This window comes from Aethalodelphis obliquidens, unplaced genomic scaffold (genome assembly GCF_003676395.1).
Source record: "Aethalodelphis obliquidens isolate GAN/ISIS:26980383/991018 unplaced genomic scaffold, ASM367639v1 scaffold12, whole genome shotgun sequence".
In the NCBI taxonomy this organism is placed as follows: Eukaryota; Metazoa; Chordata; class Mammalia; order Artiodactyla; family Delphinidae; genus Aethalodelphis; species Aethalodelphis obliquidens.
In genome coordinates, this window is record NW_020837956.1 from 41,201,199 (window position 1) to 41,216,119 (window position 14,921).

The window sequence follows — 14,921 nt, forward strand, 5'->3', positions numbered from 1 at the left end:
ATCCTCCCGTGCCCCACGCCCGCCTTCCCGGCTGACCCAGAGGCAATAAGCCCAACCACAGTCCTCATCCCAGGGCCTTCGTTTGGGACCAAAACTGAGGAGCTGGATCAGTGTGAACCGCAGGCCTTCAGTCCGGCAGGTCAGCCTTCCTCCCGACCCTCCGCCAACCCTGGTCCAGCCCTGACCCCTGGCGTCAGGCACTCGGGAGCGCATCTGGAGCTGCAGCCCCGAGAGCCCCAGACTCACAGATAGGCGTCCGTGTCTGGCCAGCACATCAGGAAAGTGAGGAAGGGATCTGGACTCTACAGACCTACAGATATTTGGAGTTGGGAATACTGAGGTTTTTCATACAAATACGCCCTGAAAAGCAGGGTGGGTGAGACACGGAAAACCAAGGAGGTGTCAAGTGTAAGTCTGCCCTGGGAATGGAACCAGACCGCCTCATCTCGTGACCTCAAGGACCGGGAACCATGAGAAGGGTGCTCTGCACATACAGAGCCTGCTCTGCCCTGTGAGCATCAGGGCAGGACACAGGATGCAACTCTGAGCGCAAACGCTGGGCTCGTCTACCTCAGGGGAAAACCCCGGGCGTCCCCCAGGCCTGAGCCTACAGGACAGCACTGTGGCCTTCACTACTGGCGCTCGGCTGCCCCATCCTAGATGCAAGCCGGAGACTGCGGGGACAATCGTCACATTATCTCAGGGGACGGGACAAGAGTCCCCACCGTCTCATCTTCCTCCCAGCCATTCCTTCGCATCCACAGATGCACACACCGGGGCGTGCCCTGTTACGCAGGTCCAGGATCTACTACAAAAATCACTGCTTTGTTCACCGGGAGAGACTGCCAGCCTGCACACACTGTTTTAGATAAGGAAAAGCAAGTCGAATTAAGAAAACGAAACTGTGCCAGATGGAGCGTGGGCTACCATGACCGTGGCCTGGGGCCAGCTCTGTCCTGTACGTTTAGACTCTTGACCTCTGAGACCCCAGGAACCCCGGAGAAAGACTCAATACGGGATCTCACTGTCCTTGTGGCTCTATCCAACAGCAGTGGTTCCTCCATGCCAAAGATTTTGAAAATTCAAAACTGCCTCATAGGGACTACCCTGGCGGTCCAGTGGTTAAGACTCCGCGCTTCCAATGCAGGGGGCACGGGTTCGATCCCTGGTCGGGGAACGAAGATCCCACGTGCCGCGTGGCGTAGCCAAGAAAGTATTAAAAAAAAAAAAAAATGCATCATATATAAAACGATAATATCAAGTTTCACTACAGAAAAATAGCAGGTACCTAAACTGACCGTACTTGGGAGAGGAGCTGGGGGGAAAGGCAAATTTTACTAAGCAGGAAGGGAAGAAATGAAATGTGTTCACTGTTAGACTTCTCTGGGGACCTTTGGGGACTTCCAATAAGGGAAATACTGGAAGGCCTCCAGTCCTGCCGCAACGTAAAAATGGCTGTCTTGCAAATCCTTTGTGGTGTCCGGAAGATGCCCATTCATTGTAAATAATCTGTGAGTAGAGAAAGAAAAAATGAGCTGGAGACTTAAGAGCCATGACATCAGGCTGGGGGCACCCGGTACGTAATGCGACGGGTATGTGCACCACAGGAGAGCTGATGCTCTGAGAGCAAACGTAACCAAAACGGGCTAACGGAGCCCTGCGGGAGCGGCTCTGCCAGGGTTAGGCTCGCTTTCCATTTTTAGATTTTTTAATTAAAGTGTATCTTTAATTATCTACAAGTATTCAGAGGGCCCTGAGAACATTTAAGCTGTTGGTTGGTATTCAATTAATTTTAACTAATAACAGTTAAAATGAATACAAATTGGCTTATATTGTTATAACAATACTTGGAAAACAACCCGGCATTTATTAGCAAATAATATGCCTTTTTGTAAGCACTAAAAGACTAATATTTGTCTATGTTTTATTCTGCACTCTTTTTTGGCATGTATTAATTCATAATTCATTTATTTAAGAAAAAGTTCAATGCATTCAATGCTGAGCATCTGTTAGGCACCATCCAATGAGGTAGGCCTTGTGTAAAACATATGAAATAAGAAAGCCACTGCTTTCCCAAAGTCAAGCAGTGTATAAAAGCCTATAGAGGCAAGTATGACCAGAGAAGGGCAAAACGTCGATGTTCTAAGAGGAGAAAGAGTAAAGGCAACTATAGGCTTCACTGAAGTGAAAGGTACAAGGGTAGGTAGGAGCTCCTCATGTGAAGATGGGATGAAGCCTTTGGGGCGGCAGAAGGGGCCTCTGCAAAAAGCCAGAACACAGGGGATTGACTGTCACCGAAGGGTGAAATGCACCCTTGGGTGAAATGGAACTTGAACGTTGAATCCCAGAGCCTGGAATTCTAGGGGGAGGAGCTTATCATCAATTTAGTCGGAGTGAGTGGGGATTTGCATGGAAGTGTGGGGTAAGCACAGTGTTTTAGCAACAGGCGGCTGGCCATCGTGGGTGGGATGTGATGGAGGAAAAGCACCTCACCTGGGGGAGGAGATGCAGAGCTCTCGCAGGGCGTACAACATGTTCACGAATGACAGCAGTGAGCACAGGAAGGGAGAGGAGAGAAGGATGCAGGGCACCTGGAACAGGTGGGACCCACAGGACTCAAACCTCCCTCCCCTGAGCACCCCCCAACCTCAGCGAGCAGGGAACCACCAGATGGCCGGCTCATGCACAGCGCTGGGCCCCCGCCCTGGAGTTTGTGATTCAGTGAGTCTAACATGAGGCCTGAGCATCTGTTTCTAACAAGGGCAGCTCCTGGACCTGCTGCCTCGGGTCACCCTGTAGGACCAAGATGAAGAACTTCCAGACAGGGGGCAACTGTGAGACGCCCCAGGGAGTGGAACACAGGGCTTCCAGGTGAGAAGCAGGGCTTGGAACTTCCTTCCTCTCCTGTTGTCACCTTGGGACAATCGGTGCCCATCCCTGGAGGGCTCACAGCTGGCACGAGTGTCCCCAGGAGCAAGCCAGGGAGCTGCAGACGCCCTCGGCAGTGAGGGGCCCAGGGAGGCGGCAGGACTGACCGGCTGCGGCTGCAAGGACAGCCTCCCCCCAGAGCTCAGGTGCTGGAGGCTGGACCGCAAGGCGCTGGGGGTAGGGCCTACCTTGGGAGACTCCACCGGAAGCAGAAGTGCTGGGACACATGGACCAGGCACTTAACACAAACGTGGAAAACGTTACAGAAGAAATAAGGGAAATATGAAATAAAGAAAGAAGCACAAATTCTTGTTTGGAAGATAAAACAGAGGAACTCTCCCAGGAAGCAGCAGGGAATGATAATAGAACATATAGAAGTTAAGAAATAAAATGAGCAGAAGTACCATCAACCAGACAATAAGAATCCCCAAAATAAGTTCAATTAGGAGCAGAAAGGAAGAAATACGGGCAGAAATAATGAAGATCCGTGTCACAGACCGAAAGAGGGAAGACCTCCAACTGGAAGAGTCCACAGATGGTGAAAAAGCAGACAGAAGAGTTCACCAACACTGCCCAACCTGTGCCCGACAAACGCGGATTGAATCAAGCATTGAGGGTGGAAACGGTCGTATCTCAGAGTCTCAGAACTTGGCAGGGACCGCTCACCACCCTTCTCTTCCAGCAGGTAGAGAGCTCTGCCAGGTGCACAGAGCCCAGGGCTGCGAGACGTGGGAGATTCAGCCTCTTTCCTCTTCAGTTCCTCCCCGTGCTAACGACCCTTCTTTCCGGAACCGCGTCTGGCCAGCCTCACGGCCAGGCATCACCCATAACACTGCATTTCCCAACCAGGGCTGGACCAGGGTGAGGCGAGAGAAGCACCCGGGTGCAGATCTGGGGGGTGCCCGCTTTCAGGGGTGCACCAGCATCTCCTCCCAAGCCCAGCACACCCCGACCTCTACTCGTCCGCCGTTCTCAAGGCGAACCTCTTCTTCTGGTCTATTCCTAGACTGGGCTGCACACCTGGGTGTGCTCCTCTCCTACACACTCTGCCCTCCACTGTGATTCTTTTTGATTCTGCCTTCTCTGCGGGGCCACAAGCTCAACAGGGGTGAGCGGACCAGGCTGGGCCTCCCGCGTACAGCGTGGTGCCCACCGTGCAATCAGCACGCAACACACGTCTGCGAAAAGCACAGTTTTCTAACACCGAGATCAGCAATAATCTCTCACACAGAGACCCACACACAATCTTAACGGTTTCTCTGGAATATATATATATCCCAGAAAGTTCAAAACTATCCAATAAATCAACCAATTTTAATACCACTGAGAACTTGGCTAAGTCTCTAACGGACACAAGAAAAAGGTACAGTAGAAACCTCCACTGAACCATATTAACATTATCTAAGGGATGATAAATACAGATAGATACAAACGACTTCTCAAACGTATGTTGACTATTAGCTGTCGGTTCCGTTCAAAGATAACATGTACGTTGATAATAAAAAAAAAACCTGTAATGTGCCTATTACATCACCCTTTCAAGCTTACTATTGAATATTTGTACTTTCTAAGCATTTCCTTTATTTCCAAGCTCTGTACTTTTTCTAAACTCAGCCACAGAGAACTAATTTAAGCCCAGGGAAAAAAAGAAAGGAGCGTATTGATCTCGTGTCCTATTTTCCCTCTAGATATGCTACTTCCTTGTTTTCTTCCCCCTCACAAAGATTTTACCTCTTCCTTTCACCACTATGTGATACTTGTGATTTTAGACGTGATACTTATGATTAATCCCACTACTGTTTCTGGCTTCTTCCAAAAATATGCACAGGCCTATCTGCTCCAGACAACTGTCCCTATTTCTTTAAGGATGAAACACGAATACTTATAACTGCATCCTGAAGTCACCTGGGCACTTACAGGACTTTTTATTATGTGAACAGCGGTCTTCCTGGAACATTGGTATTCACTGTTATTCACCACCCTCACTAGGCTAGCGAGTATCCCATTGCTCTAAATGTCCCAACAGTTATGTCCTGCTCACTAGTAGACACAACAGTTGTCATTGTTGGTATCACAACTCTTGACTGTCAATAGATCTTCTATGTTTTAATTCACCCCCGAGAAAGAGTTAATGGACACAAAAGTGAAAAGGGACTGAATGTTTTTGCTCTTCCTCTCCAATGCCAGCCACCCGGAACCATACTGTCCATGAGGACGACGCTTCTAATGGTCCTTCCGCCTCACTCCACATCACCCGACTTCCCAGCTTTAAAGGTCTGTGTCCTCCTGCGCTTTCCCACCCACTCCCGTGGCGAGACCCGGGACTTCTCATCACCCCGTGTGTTCCCAAGTCCAGGTCTTCTTCACCTCCCACTACAGCCTGTAGCCTCGCGGCTCTCCACTCCCTCCCTCCCGCCCTCCTCCAACCGCCAGGCCGGGGTCTGAGACCACCGGGCCATCCCTAGAGTCACCTGCACACACCGAACCCCTCCTCTGCTGGTCCTTCCCACCCTCGGCCATGGACGAGTCTATCTTCCCCTCCCTAGTCCCAGGCTGCCGAGCGTCGGAGGAAACCACAGCCCTGCAGCGTGTCCCACTGCAAATTCGGGGTCCAGGCCAGTGGGGCCCCCAACACTGCTCGGCCAGTGCAGCACACCATCTCCTCCATCCAACGGTTCCATCCCCCCGTGACGGGCCCCGTCACCACTCGGACACCAGCTCCCCTGCGTGGCTCCCCGAATTCTCCCGCCCAAGAGGCCTCATTACATCACCTGAGCATCTAACTGAATGTTAATCACTGGCCACCCGGCAGGGGCACGGGGGACCCGGGGGATTGGGGCGACCACATCTCAGCCTTGTTAGCTGTATTCACCACGCCGAGGGTGAGGCAGATGCTCGCTAAACTTTTTTGAATGAATGAATGAAACTGTTAAAAATAAGTATGGCCCAAAGACTGCAGAACTATTGTCTGCCTGAAGAATTAAAATCAGAGTTCACGAGAAATCATTTCAGACCTTGCTGGACGGGCAGGAAATTCTCACTGAAAGGCACAGAACGAGTCCCTCCTTCCGGGTCCCCAGAGCTGGGCCAGAGCCTTACTTTCGAACGCCTCCCAGAGGAAAGACCTTCTCTCCGATCATGGCCAGCACGCAGTTTCACTCCGTCAGGCTGAATTTGGGTATAATAATCTTTACAGGTGGAATAAATAATCTTCCATTTGTGAAAACACTGCAGGAACCAGAGGAAAAGCCTCCATTAGGGCCTCACACCTTGGGGGAAAACGCTGGGAATTCACGAAAGATACCCAATTACAGAAGCATGGAGACCACACGGAGCCCTGAGCAGCCCCTGGTGGCCCACACGCCACCGCATGGAGGACAGTCCCCAAGCCCCATAGTGCTCAGAACCAGGGAGGGGCCAGAAACGCTGGTGACACGGCCTCATGGGATAGAAGACACCCCGATGAACAGGACTAAACTCTACTCTTTAAAAAATAGGCCTCCGTGACAACGGGGAACATGGAAGAAAACTGTGTCCATTTGGAAAACAAACGGGGAAATTTGGCGTTAAAAATGCAGCTGCTGTCCCCTCCTTGGCGCCAAGAGAGTGTCCCGGAGGAAATAACGTGCAATCCTCTGGAAAGATAATAGAAACCACTGGTTTCACTCTCACAGTTTAAGGCAGCTTCCCTGTGGTCCTGGTGGGTTTGTTTTCTTATTTCTATGGGCTGGGGCTGGGAACACGGCTGGGGTCCGCACAAAACCCAGTACAAAGCTACTAGTTCCCTGGTGTTACAGTCAAAGCCACTTAGCAACAGTTTCAAACTCTTATTAAAATATTGTAAAACATGAGGCTATTTCTTTAAGTCTGAAAGTTACGGAGAGCATTTAACAATACAGGAGCTCAACTTCACGGGGCTGACTTTCAATCTGTTACTTTGTTATTTATGATTACTGTTGTTGTTTTTCCTTAAATGTAAATAATTTAAAACTGGAGAAATACATCTCTTGTTTCAGAGTAAATATAAATTTTAAGTTAACACGTTTGTGCACAACAAAAAGGATCAGCTAAGGCTCTGTGGAAAGAGGCTTGCCATCACCCCAGAGGCCACCTTTTTCCGTACTTAAAGCCTCTGCCCCAAAACAAACCTCGAAAGGGGCATTCTGCGCAAGTCGTAGCAAAGCTCATCTGTGATGTTACCGCTACCCTGAAGATTTGCTGCAAGGTTTCCACCCATCCGTGTTCCTAAGTGGTGCACGCCAAAAGTCTCTCCAAACACAGTCGGCTAATAATACAAGAAATAAATGTTGAGACAAGGCCATGTTGTGTTTTTGTCTACATTTTTAAGATCTTTAACACAGATTCTCACGCTGAGTGCGGGGAAATAAGCACACTGTTATGGACTGAACTGTGTCCCCCACAGGTTCTGGCAGCCCTCGCAGGCTGATACACACACACATACACTGTTGACGTGGGTAAAAGTGAGCACAACCTTCCTGAAGGGCGACTTGGGGACACGGACATGGAGACGCGTGGGACCAGGAATCACTGACACAGTCTGTCCACTCCCTGAAATCCAACCCACGGAAATGTGGGCACGTATACGTGAACCTGTAGAAACGTCTCTCGCAGGGTCACAGGCAAACCTCAGAGACATCGCGGGTTTGGCCCCTGACCACAGCAACAAAGCGAGTCACACGAAGTTTTTGGTTTCTCAGTGCATAGAAAAGTTACGTTTATACGACACTGTAGTCTATAAAAACAATGTGCGTACGTTAATTTAGAATACTTTATTGCTAAAAAAGATGTTTACTATCATCTGACAACAGAGGGTGGCCACAAACCTTCAATTTGTAAAAGAAGAAAAGCATTATCTGCGAAACACAAGAAAGCAGAGCGCGATAAAACAAAGTAGAAAGTTTGCCTGTATTTACGAAAACTAAAATATAAAAACAACCTAAATGTCCAAGTGCAGAGGAATGGTGAAACAAAGCACAGGCTACAATGATAACTAATGCAGCCATTTAAAACTGTTTATGCAGAATTTGTATTTAGGGGGAAAATGATCAAATACAATTAATGCTGTAAGAAAACAACACCAGCAAGTACAGAGAGAACCAGAAGTAAGTGGCCCTCCAAGTTACCAGGGGCCGTCTCTGAGGAGAAGGCTAACGAGCGATTTTGATTTTATTCTTAACACATTTCCAGATGTCCACTTTTTTATACGAAGCATGTAAATACGGAGAAAAGGATTTTTTAAATTGTTAACGATCAAGAAAGAAATGTTAACAACAAAGACATTAGGAAATTTCAAGTTTAGAGGGAGTAATGGACTTAGCACATCCCCAGCTTTCCGGTTGAGCTGGAGAATGAACTAGACCCTTCTCGCTCTGCCAGGTTTTAGGTCTGTGCTGTTTGAGCATCAGACAGCCCGTCTTCCACCTGACGATCCAGGTAGACGGATGACCAACCCCAAGAAATACACCCAAAGACTGTTTCCCTAGAAAGTCTGTGACAGAGAGGTAATGGACAGGCACAGCCCCTGGACACACAGTGAAAGCCCATCATTGTTAATTACGTACAGACCGCTTTTGTAATACTAGGCAGCCATTTTTAAAAGCACAACGTATCTATATGTGCTAATAAGAAGCCATATTAAATTCTGTGAAAGAAGAAGGAAGATACACAGCAACGCTTGCAGCATACACACGCCTCTAAATCCTTGAACATGCGAAGCCTGTCTAACAAGGACACTCCAGAAACCTTTAACAGTCGCCTCTGGGGATATAAAGTGGGCAGAAGATTTACTTTTAATGTATACCTTTTAAAACGATATATTTACCATGGGTGTAAGTTACTCTGGCCATAAAAAATAGTTAATTTTTAAAAATTACTTTGAAATAAGAGAGGTTAAAGGCATAAAACAGCTTTGCCAATACACCTCCCGATGTGCTCATTAATTTTTAATAGGTAATATTTTAAATATTTTAAGTGAGACATACTTTAAATTTTTTACATAGGAAATGTTTTGAATTTTTCAAAGTAGGAAACAGCACTTGGATCTAGGAATGGATTTTGCCAGGTGACGCGGTGACGGTGGTGGTAGTGGCAGTGGACGCCACTTACTGTAGCACACAGCTTAGTTAATGACAGACCAGGACACAGACCTGAGCCTCCGCCTCCAGGCTGGCGGCTTCTCCTGAATGTGGACTCGACCAGCTGAATTCTGAGGACACGCAGACAGTCGGGGGAATAGCTTCTCTCTCCACCATCCAGCTGCTACAGAACTCACACTCAGCAGCCCCCCACTCCCTCTACCCCAGCTCCCGGCTTACCGGGAAGGGTCAAAACACCTGTCACCTCGAACATCAAAAACTCTGAAAGCCATCGTAACTATTTTCCGTTTGTTTTTAAGTTACAAGGTCTCCAAGCAAACATGATCAGGCCTTCCCTTGGGAGAAAAGGCCTTGCATTTGGACGGGTATTTGGGTCCATCTAGTGGAGTTTCTAGCACACCATATAAAGAATAGAGCACATGCCTTAAGAATAGCTGGTTTATAACAGAAAAAAAAAAGTCTGTCAAAATAAGTGAGAACCATGGACAGTGTGGGTCAGGCTCCCCAAAAACGTATGTCTAGTGATACGTGTCTTTGCCAGAAAGGACCCATAAGCCAATAATGTTCCCTGGGATTTCTATCCATTCTTCAGAAAGCGGTGTCCTTCGTAAAATTTAGAAATACTGCGTCTCTCATCATTTCAGAACAGCTCTCAGATGTACAAAAGGCACAGTGGAAGGATCTCAGGTGTGTTGAGTGGCTCCCTTGCAGAGGCCTAAGGAGAAGTATTTTAAAGAAACGATGGTTGGGTTCTGGAAGGTAAGTGAAAGGGACAGCCTAGCTAATAAGCAGGTCACGCTTGCTCCATCCTTGGGCTTCCCAGCCGGGGGCTCCGCTGTGTCTGGCAGGGGGTTCCCAGCCTCCTGGGCCCCCAGCCCTTTGCTGGTCAGCAGGGGCGTGAAGGATGACTCGTCAGAGTGTGGGCTCTCTGCTACCCAAGGCTGGGACTGGCCTGCTGCTGCCGCCCCTCAGACATAGAGCCAGGACCCTGGAAACTCACTGAAATTCCTTCCGCCGGGAACAGAACCGGGTAAGAGGGAAGGTGCCCTCTGGAACTTCAAGTCAGGGATTTTCATCCCTATAATATCAAAGCGGCACAATGTATGCAGGACTGGGAGGAAATGGCTGCCACGTGGAGAATTCCTGCCCCTTAACGAGCACTGGGCGGGCTTTCCTGGGACTTTGCAGGTGCACGTCACCACCCTGTTTACAAATGAGGAGGCAATTCAGAGAGAGGAAGCGTGTGCAGGTCACAAAGCCGACAGGTGAAAAGCGGGATTTGAACCAACGTTTGACCTGAGTCAAGTGTGTTCTCTTTCTACAGCCCCAAGCATAACGCGGGCCGGCCCACAGAGGGGTCCCGATTAACCGGGACTGAGTCCCCCGGCACCTCTACACCTGCCCCACCAGCCGCTTCCCGGGGCGGCCAGCCCTCAGGCAACCTTGACCAGGGCGCGTTGAGCATCAGACAGCCCGTCTCCCCCGCCAAGGGGCTTTGGTGGGAACGTAACTTCTACATTTCCTTTCACCAGCCAGCAGCTGCAAGGGCTAGGTTACCAAAAATAAACAAAAAGCCAAGACTAAGCCGTGCACTTCCACCCCACGTGAACTGGCAGCCGCGGCGGGGCAACGGCATTGCTTCTCCAAAATCAAGGTTCACGAGACAAGAACGCGCAGCTGAGCCACACAGAGGCTCCCGGGGCGGGGGGGGGGGGGGGGGGGGGTGAGCGTCAGAGAAGGGCGGGGACGAGCAGAAGCGGGCGAAGGCGGCGCAACGTCTTTAAGGAGCTCCACCCCCCGCACCCCACTGTACTCACCTGATTTGTCGGGATAAACGATGGGATGTTTGCCACCTGGGAGGCACGTCTATGTCACAATGAACCACCGGCTTGATCTGAAAAAAAGAAAAAAGAAGCCTCAGAATGCAGTTCAAGCTAAAAAACGCTTGTTAAATACCAACAGTAGGCACAGCATTCGACCCCAAACCTAAGGTAAAGGTGGGGCAGCCTCGCTAAGAGACCGCAGGGCAGGGCCCGGGAGGGGCCCGGGCAGCACTGGGCTCCGTGCCGGGCGGTGGCCAGGAGTCCAGCCGGGGCGATGCGGGCGGCTGTGCTGAGGGGCCGTGCGGTCCAGGGGGCGGCAAGGTCCCCGCTGAAGGTGCCCAGCAAGGGGCTGTGCGGTTCCCGCTGAGGATGCTCCCACAGCAGCTCACTCCACCGCCTGGGTGAGCTCCGCTGGGGCCCCGAGACGGGACAGGGGCTTCTAATTCAGGCCATGGGGTTCAAGCCAGGATGTCCTGGCAGGTGAGAACGCCTTCCCAGCGTGTCCTGACCCTTCTCTTCTCTTTTCTGTGAATCCAACCTGAGGGGCTGAGCCGGCTCTGGGGCCCCATTCAACTTCGGCCTCACGCCCACCAGGGCCAAGACACCCAGGCAGGCAAGAGTCCCCAAGACCTGCCCCCCGCCAGCCCCGGGCCCCCTCCTCTCGTCAGAGCTGGCCTGCCTCCTGGCACCTGGCCCGGAAGGGAGGGCACCGCAGCAGAGGGTTTCCACCCAGGCCTCCCACCCGCCCGTCTCCCTGCACCTCCCTGACCCGCCAGGCCGCCCGGTCACATACAGACAGGCCAGCCAACCTCTAATGTCGGCGCAGTGCCACTGAATTATCCCAAGTTGAGTAAAAGTCACCTACAGCAGTTCCTTTCCCGAGAATAACACCCAAGCAGCATCCTCGGGGTTCCCCACGGGAGCAGGGGCAAGCTGCGCGGCCCACCATCAGCACAGGCAGACGTGGGCAGCTCACGCTTTCCCAGCGCTGTGTTTTGTTTTTTGCGGTACGCGGGCCTCTCACTGTTGTGGTCTCTCCCGTTGTGGAGCACAGGCTCCGGACCCGCAGGCCCAGCGGCCATGGCTCACGGGCCCAGCCGTTCCGCGGCATGTGGGATCTTCCCAGACCGGGGCACGAACCCGCGTCCCCTGCATCGGCAGGCGGACTCTCAACCACTGCGCCACCAGGGAAGCCCCCAGCGCTGTGTTTTAAATGAGGAGCTGGGAGTGGTGTTATCTTGTCTTCTGAAGAGGAGGACGCCGGAGAGAGGGGAAGACAGAGGTGCTGTGGAGAAGCCTGCCCCGGCATCTCGCTGTAAGCATGGAGCGCCTCAGTCACGGAGGGAGCAGAACAAATCTGGGGGGCAGCCTGGGAGAGGAGAAACCACAGTCTCTGGGATCGGACAGACCAGGGTTCAAACTCCAGCCCAACCCCTTACTACCTGTGTGACTTCGGAGAAGCATTTCACCTTTGAGCTACAATTTATTAATTTGGGAATGGGGATGATATACCTTGCAGCGTTTTTATGAGATAACATTTTATAAAAGGCACAATGCCATACCTATTATCGCATACGATAAATACACAGTCTAGTAAATATGAGAGTCTCCCAACACACACAGACACGCAGAATCCGGGCCGGGGGGGAGGGGAGGGAGAGAGAGACCGTTTCAGCATCTCAGTTGGATTACAGCCCAAAGACAATTGCTGATTTTACCCACAGCCAACTGCTCATCCCCAGACGCCCCATCTCAGAACACGGCACTACCCTAGACCCACTTGCTCAACTACCAGGCCTGGGAGACACCGGTGGGTCCTCTCTTCCCTGACACCCACAACTAAGCCATCAGCCCATCTCTCAGTTCTACCTCAAAACTGCACCCTGGGCCACCCTGTTCCTGCCACCCCGCTGGCCAAGCCTCCCCATCCCTCCCCTGACTCATCTCCCCACCCCCATAGCCCTTTCTTCACAGCAAGCGGAGGAGCCTCTGTAAACACAAACCAGGACGCCATCACTGTCTGACTTAAAGCCCCAGTGGTGGAAAGACCCACACTTCCAGTAGGTCCCCGCTCCTCAGCTAGCCCACGTGGCCACGCGGCTCGCACCGCTGCCTCTGTGCCCTCGTCCCTCCCACAGCACCTCCCATGCCTGCTTTCTTCCAGCTCTTTAAGCACCGAGCTTGCTCCCACAAGCACAAGACCTGGACCCTGGAATGTTCTCCCAGATCTTTGCACGGTTTGCTCCCTCTTGCACTAAGAAGTCAACGCGGATGCCAGCTCCTCAGAGAGGACTTCCCTGATGATCACACACCTTGATGCATGTTCACCACAGCACTTGATATTGCCTAATATTTGTGTGTTTATTTACTTGCTTATTATTGATTCCTCCTTGTAGAGTGTAAGCCTCCTGAAAGCAGGGACCTTGTTTGTCATGTTCAACAAAGTACTCCCATTGCCTGAACAATGGGCGGCCCATGGTAGGAGTTTGATAAGTATTTCATGAATATGAATGAAGAATGAACAAATGAATGACAAGTGAGAAACAGCTCTGATACTCTGGAAAGAATCCCAGAAAAAGTGAGTCCGCTGAGGATTGTGGCAATGCACACCTACATCCATTGTTACCCTACTGTCATACTATATATAAAATTATGTATACTTGCGTACTAATAGTGACAAAATCAATGCCATGAATATCAACGACGACCGTGAATTTGCAGACGTAGTTTGAAAACAAAACAACAGAAATTATCCTCTGCAAAATTCTATTAAGGCACAGCTACCCTAAGAGGCAGCTTTCTTGACTGCATAAATTTATGGAAACAATGAACTAACTGCTTTCTTACATGTTAATGATTCATTAACCCTGATATCACCTGCCTAATTAAATGACCCCAGCAATTAAATGCATATACGCTTCTGGGCTTTTCCCCCTGCACTCCACATAATAATCTCCGAAGAAGTACCAAGCAAACGTGCTTTGCTGTTACTGTCTGATGGTGATGACAGTTTCAAGACTCGTGTCATTCACCTGCCCTGAGAGGCAGGACGTAACGGGCTTTAGAGCTCTTTAACAAGGGTCCAGGGTAATTGAACCAAATCTGCCTCAGTGACGGAAGACACTCAAGGCTGCCAAAGGTGTGTTTCCCCAAGTAGCACCTACAGTTGACTGGATGCCTGCTGTGTGTCAGGCACTGCACTCAGACCTTTATAAGCACTCACACCCAATCCTCAAAATCACCAGGCACAATATCCAGGTAACAAAGAATCAGAGACGTTATGTCATCTTCCCAAGAACACACAGCTATCAAGCGTCCTGGCCATGCTAAGCCATTAAAAAATAGTGTATGATAGTTTTTAGCAAAACGGAGGTTTGAACCTACAGCAGTACACCATCTAGGAGCCTACTTTGAGTCATCCACGATTCCAGGACTGGCTCCGTCACTTTCTCCCTGTGTGACCTTGGTCAAGTTGTCTCGCTTCCCTAAACCCGTTTCTCTGTGCATGCAACGCAGATCCAAGTGGTGTATATGTAGTAAGTCAGACAGAGAAAGACAAATATTACATGAGGTTACTTATCTGTGGAATCTCAAAAAGAAATATACAAATGAATCTATACACAGCACAGAGACAGACTCAGACATAGAAAACAAACTACGGTTACCAAAGGGGAAAGCAGGGGGAGGATAAATTAGGAGTTTGGGATTAACAGGTACAAACTACCATACGTAGAACAGATAAGCAACAAGGATTTACTGTATAATACAGGGAACAATATTCAATATCTTGTAATAACTTATAATGGAAAACAATCTGAAGAAAATATGTATAACTGAATCACTTTTCTGTACACCTGAAACTAACACAATATTGTAAATCAACTCTACTTCAATAAAAAATACAGATATAACATAAAATTTGGCTAAAGGGAAAAGGTAAAAAAACAAACAAAAAAGTAGCGCCTATGCTATAGGTTTGCTCGCGATATGAGTAACACAAAGTAAGAGAACTCGCTCTCCAGTGCTCAGCAAGGTGCCTGCAGTGAGTTAAGAG

At 49.9% G+C, this 14,921-nt stretch overlaps 1 protein-coding gene across 1 annotated transcript in view; it reads right to left on the reverse strand.

The window, feature by feature from the left end:
- The window catches only part of DCDC2C (doublecortin domain containing 2C), a 52,201-nt gene that overhangs the window by 17,483 nt on the left and 19,797 nt on the right, over positions 1 to 14,921 (reverse strand). Inside the window, 3 exon segments of the mRNA XM_027113930.1 lie at positions 1,372 to 1,509; positions 6,028 to 6,156; positions 10,862 to 10,938. Of these exon segments, the coding sequence (XP_026969731.1) occupies positions 1,372 to 1,509; positions 6,028 to 6,156; positions 10,862 to 10,938 (344 nt within the window).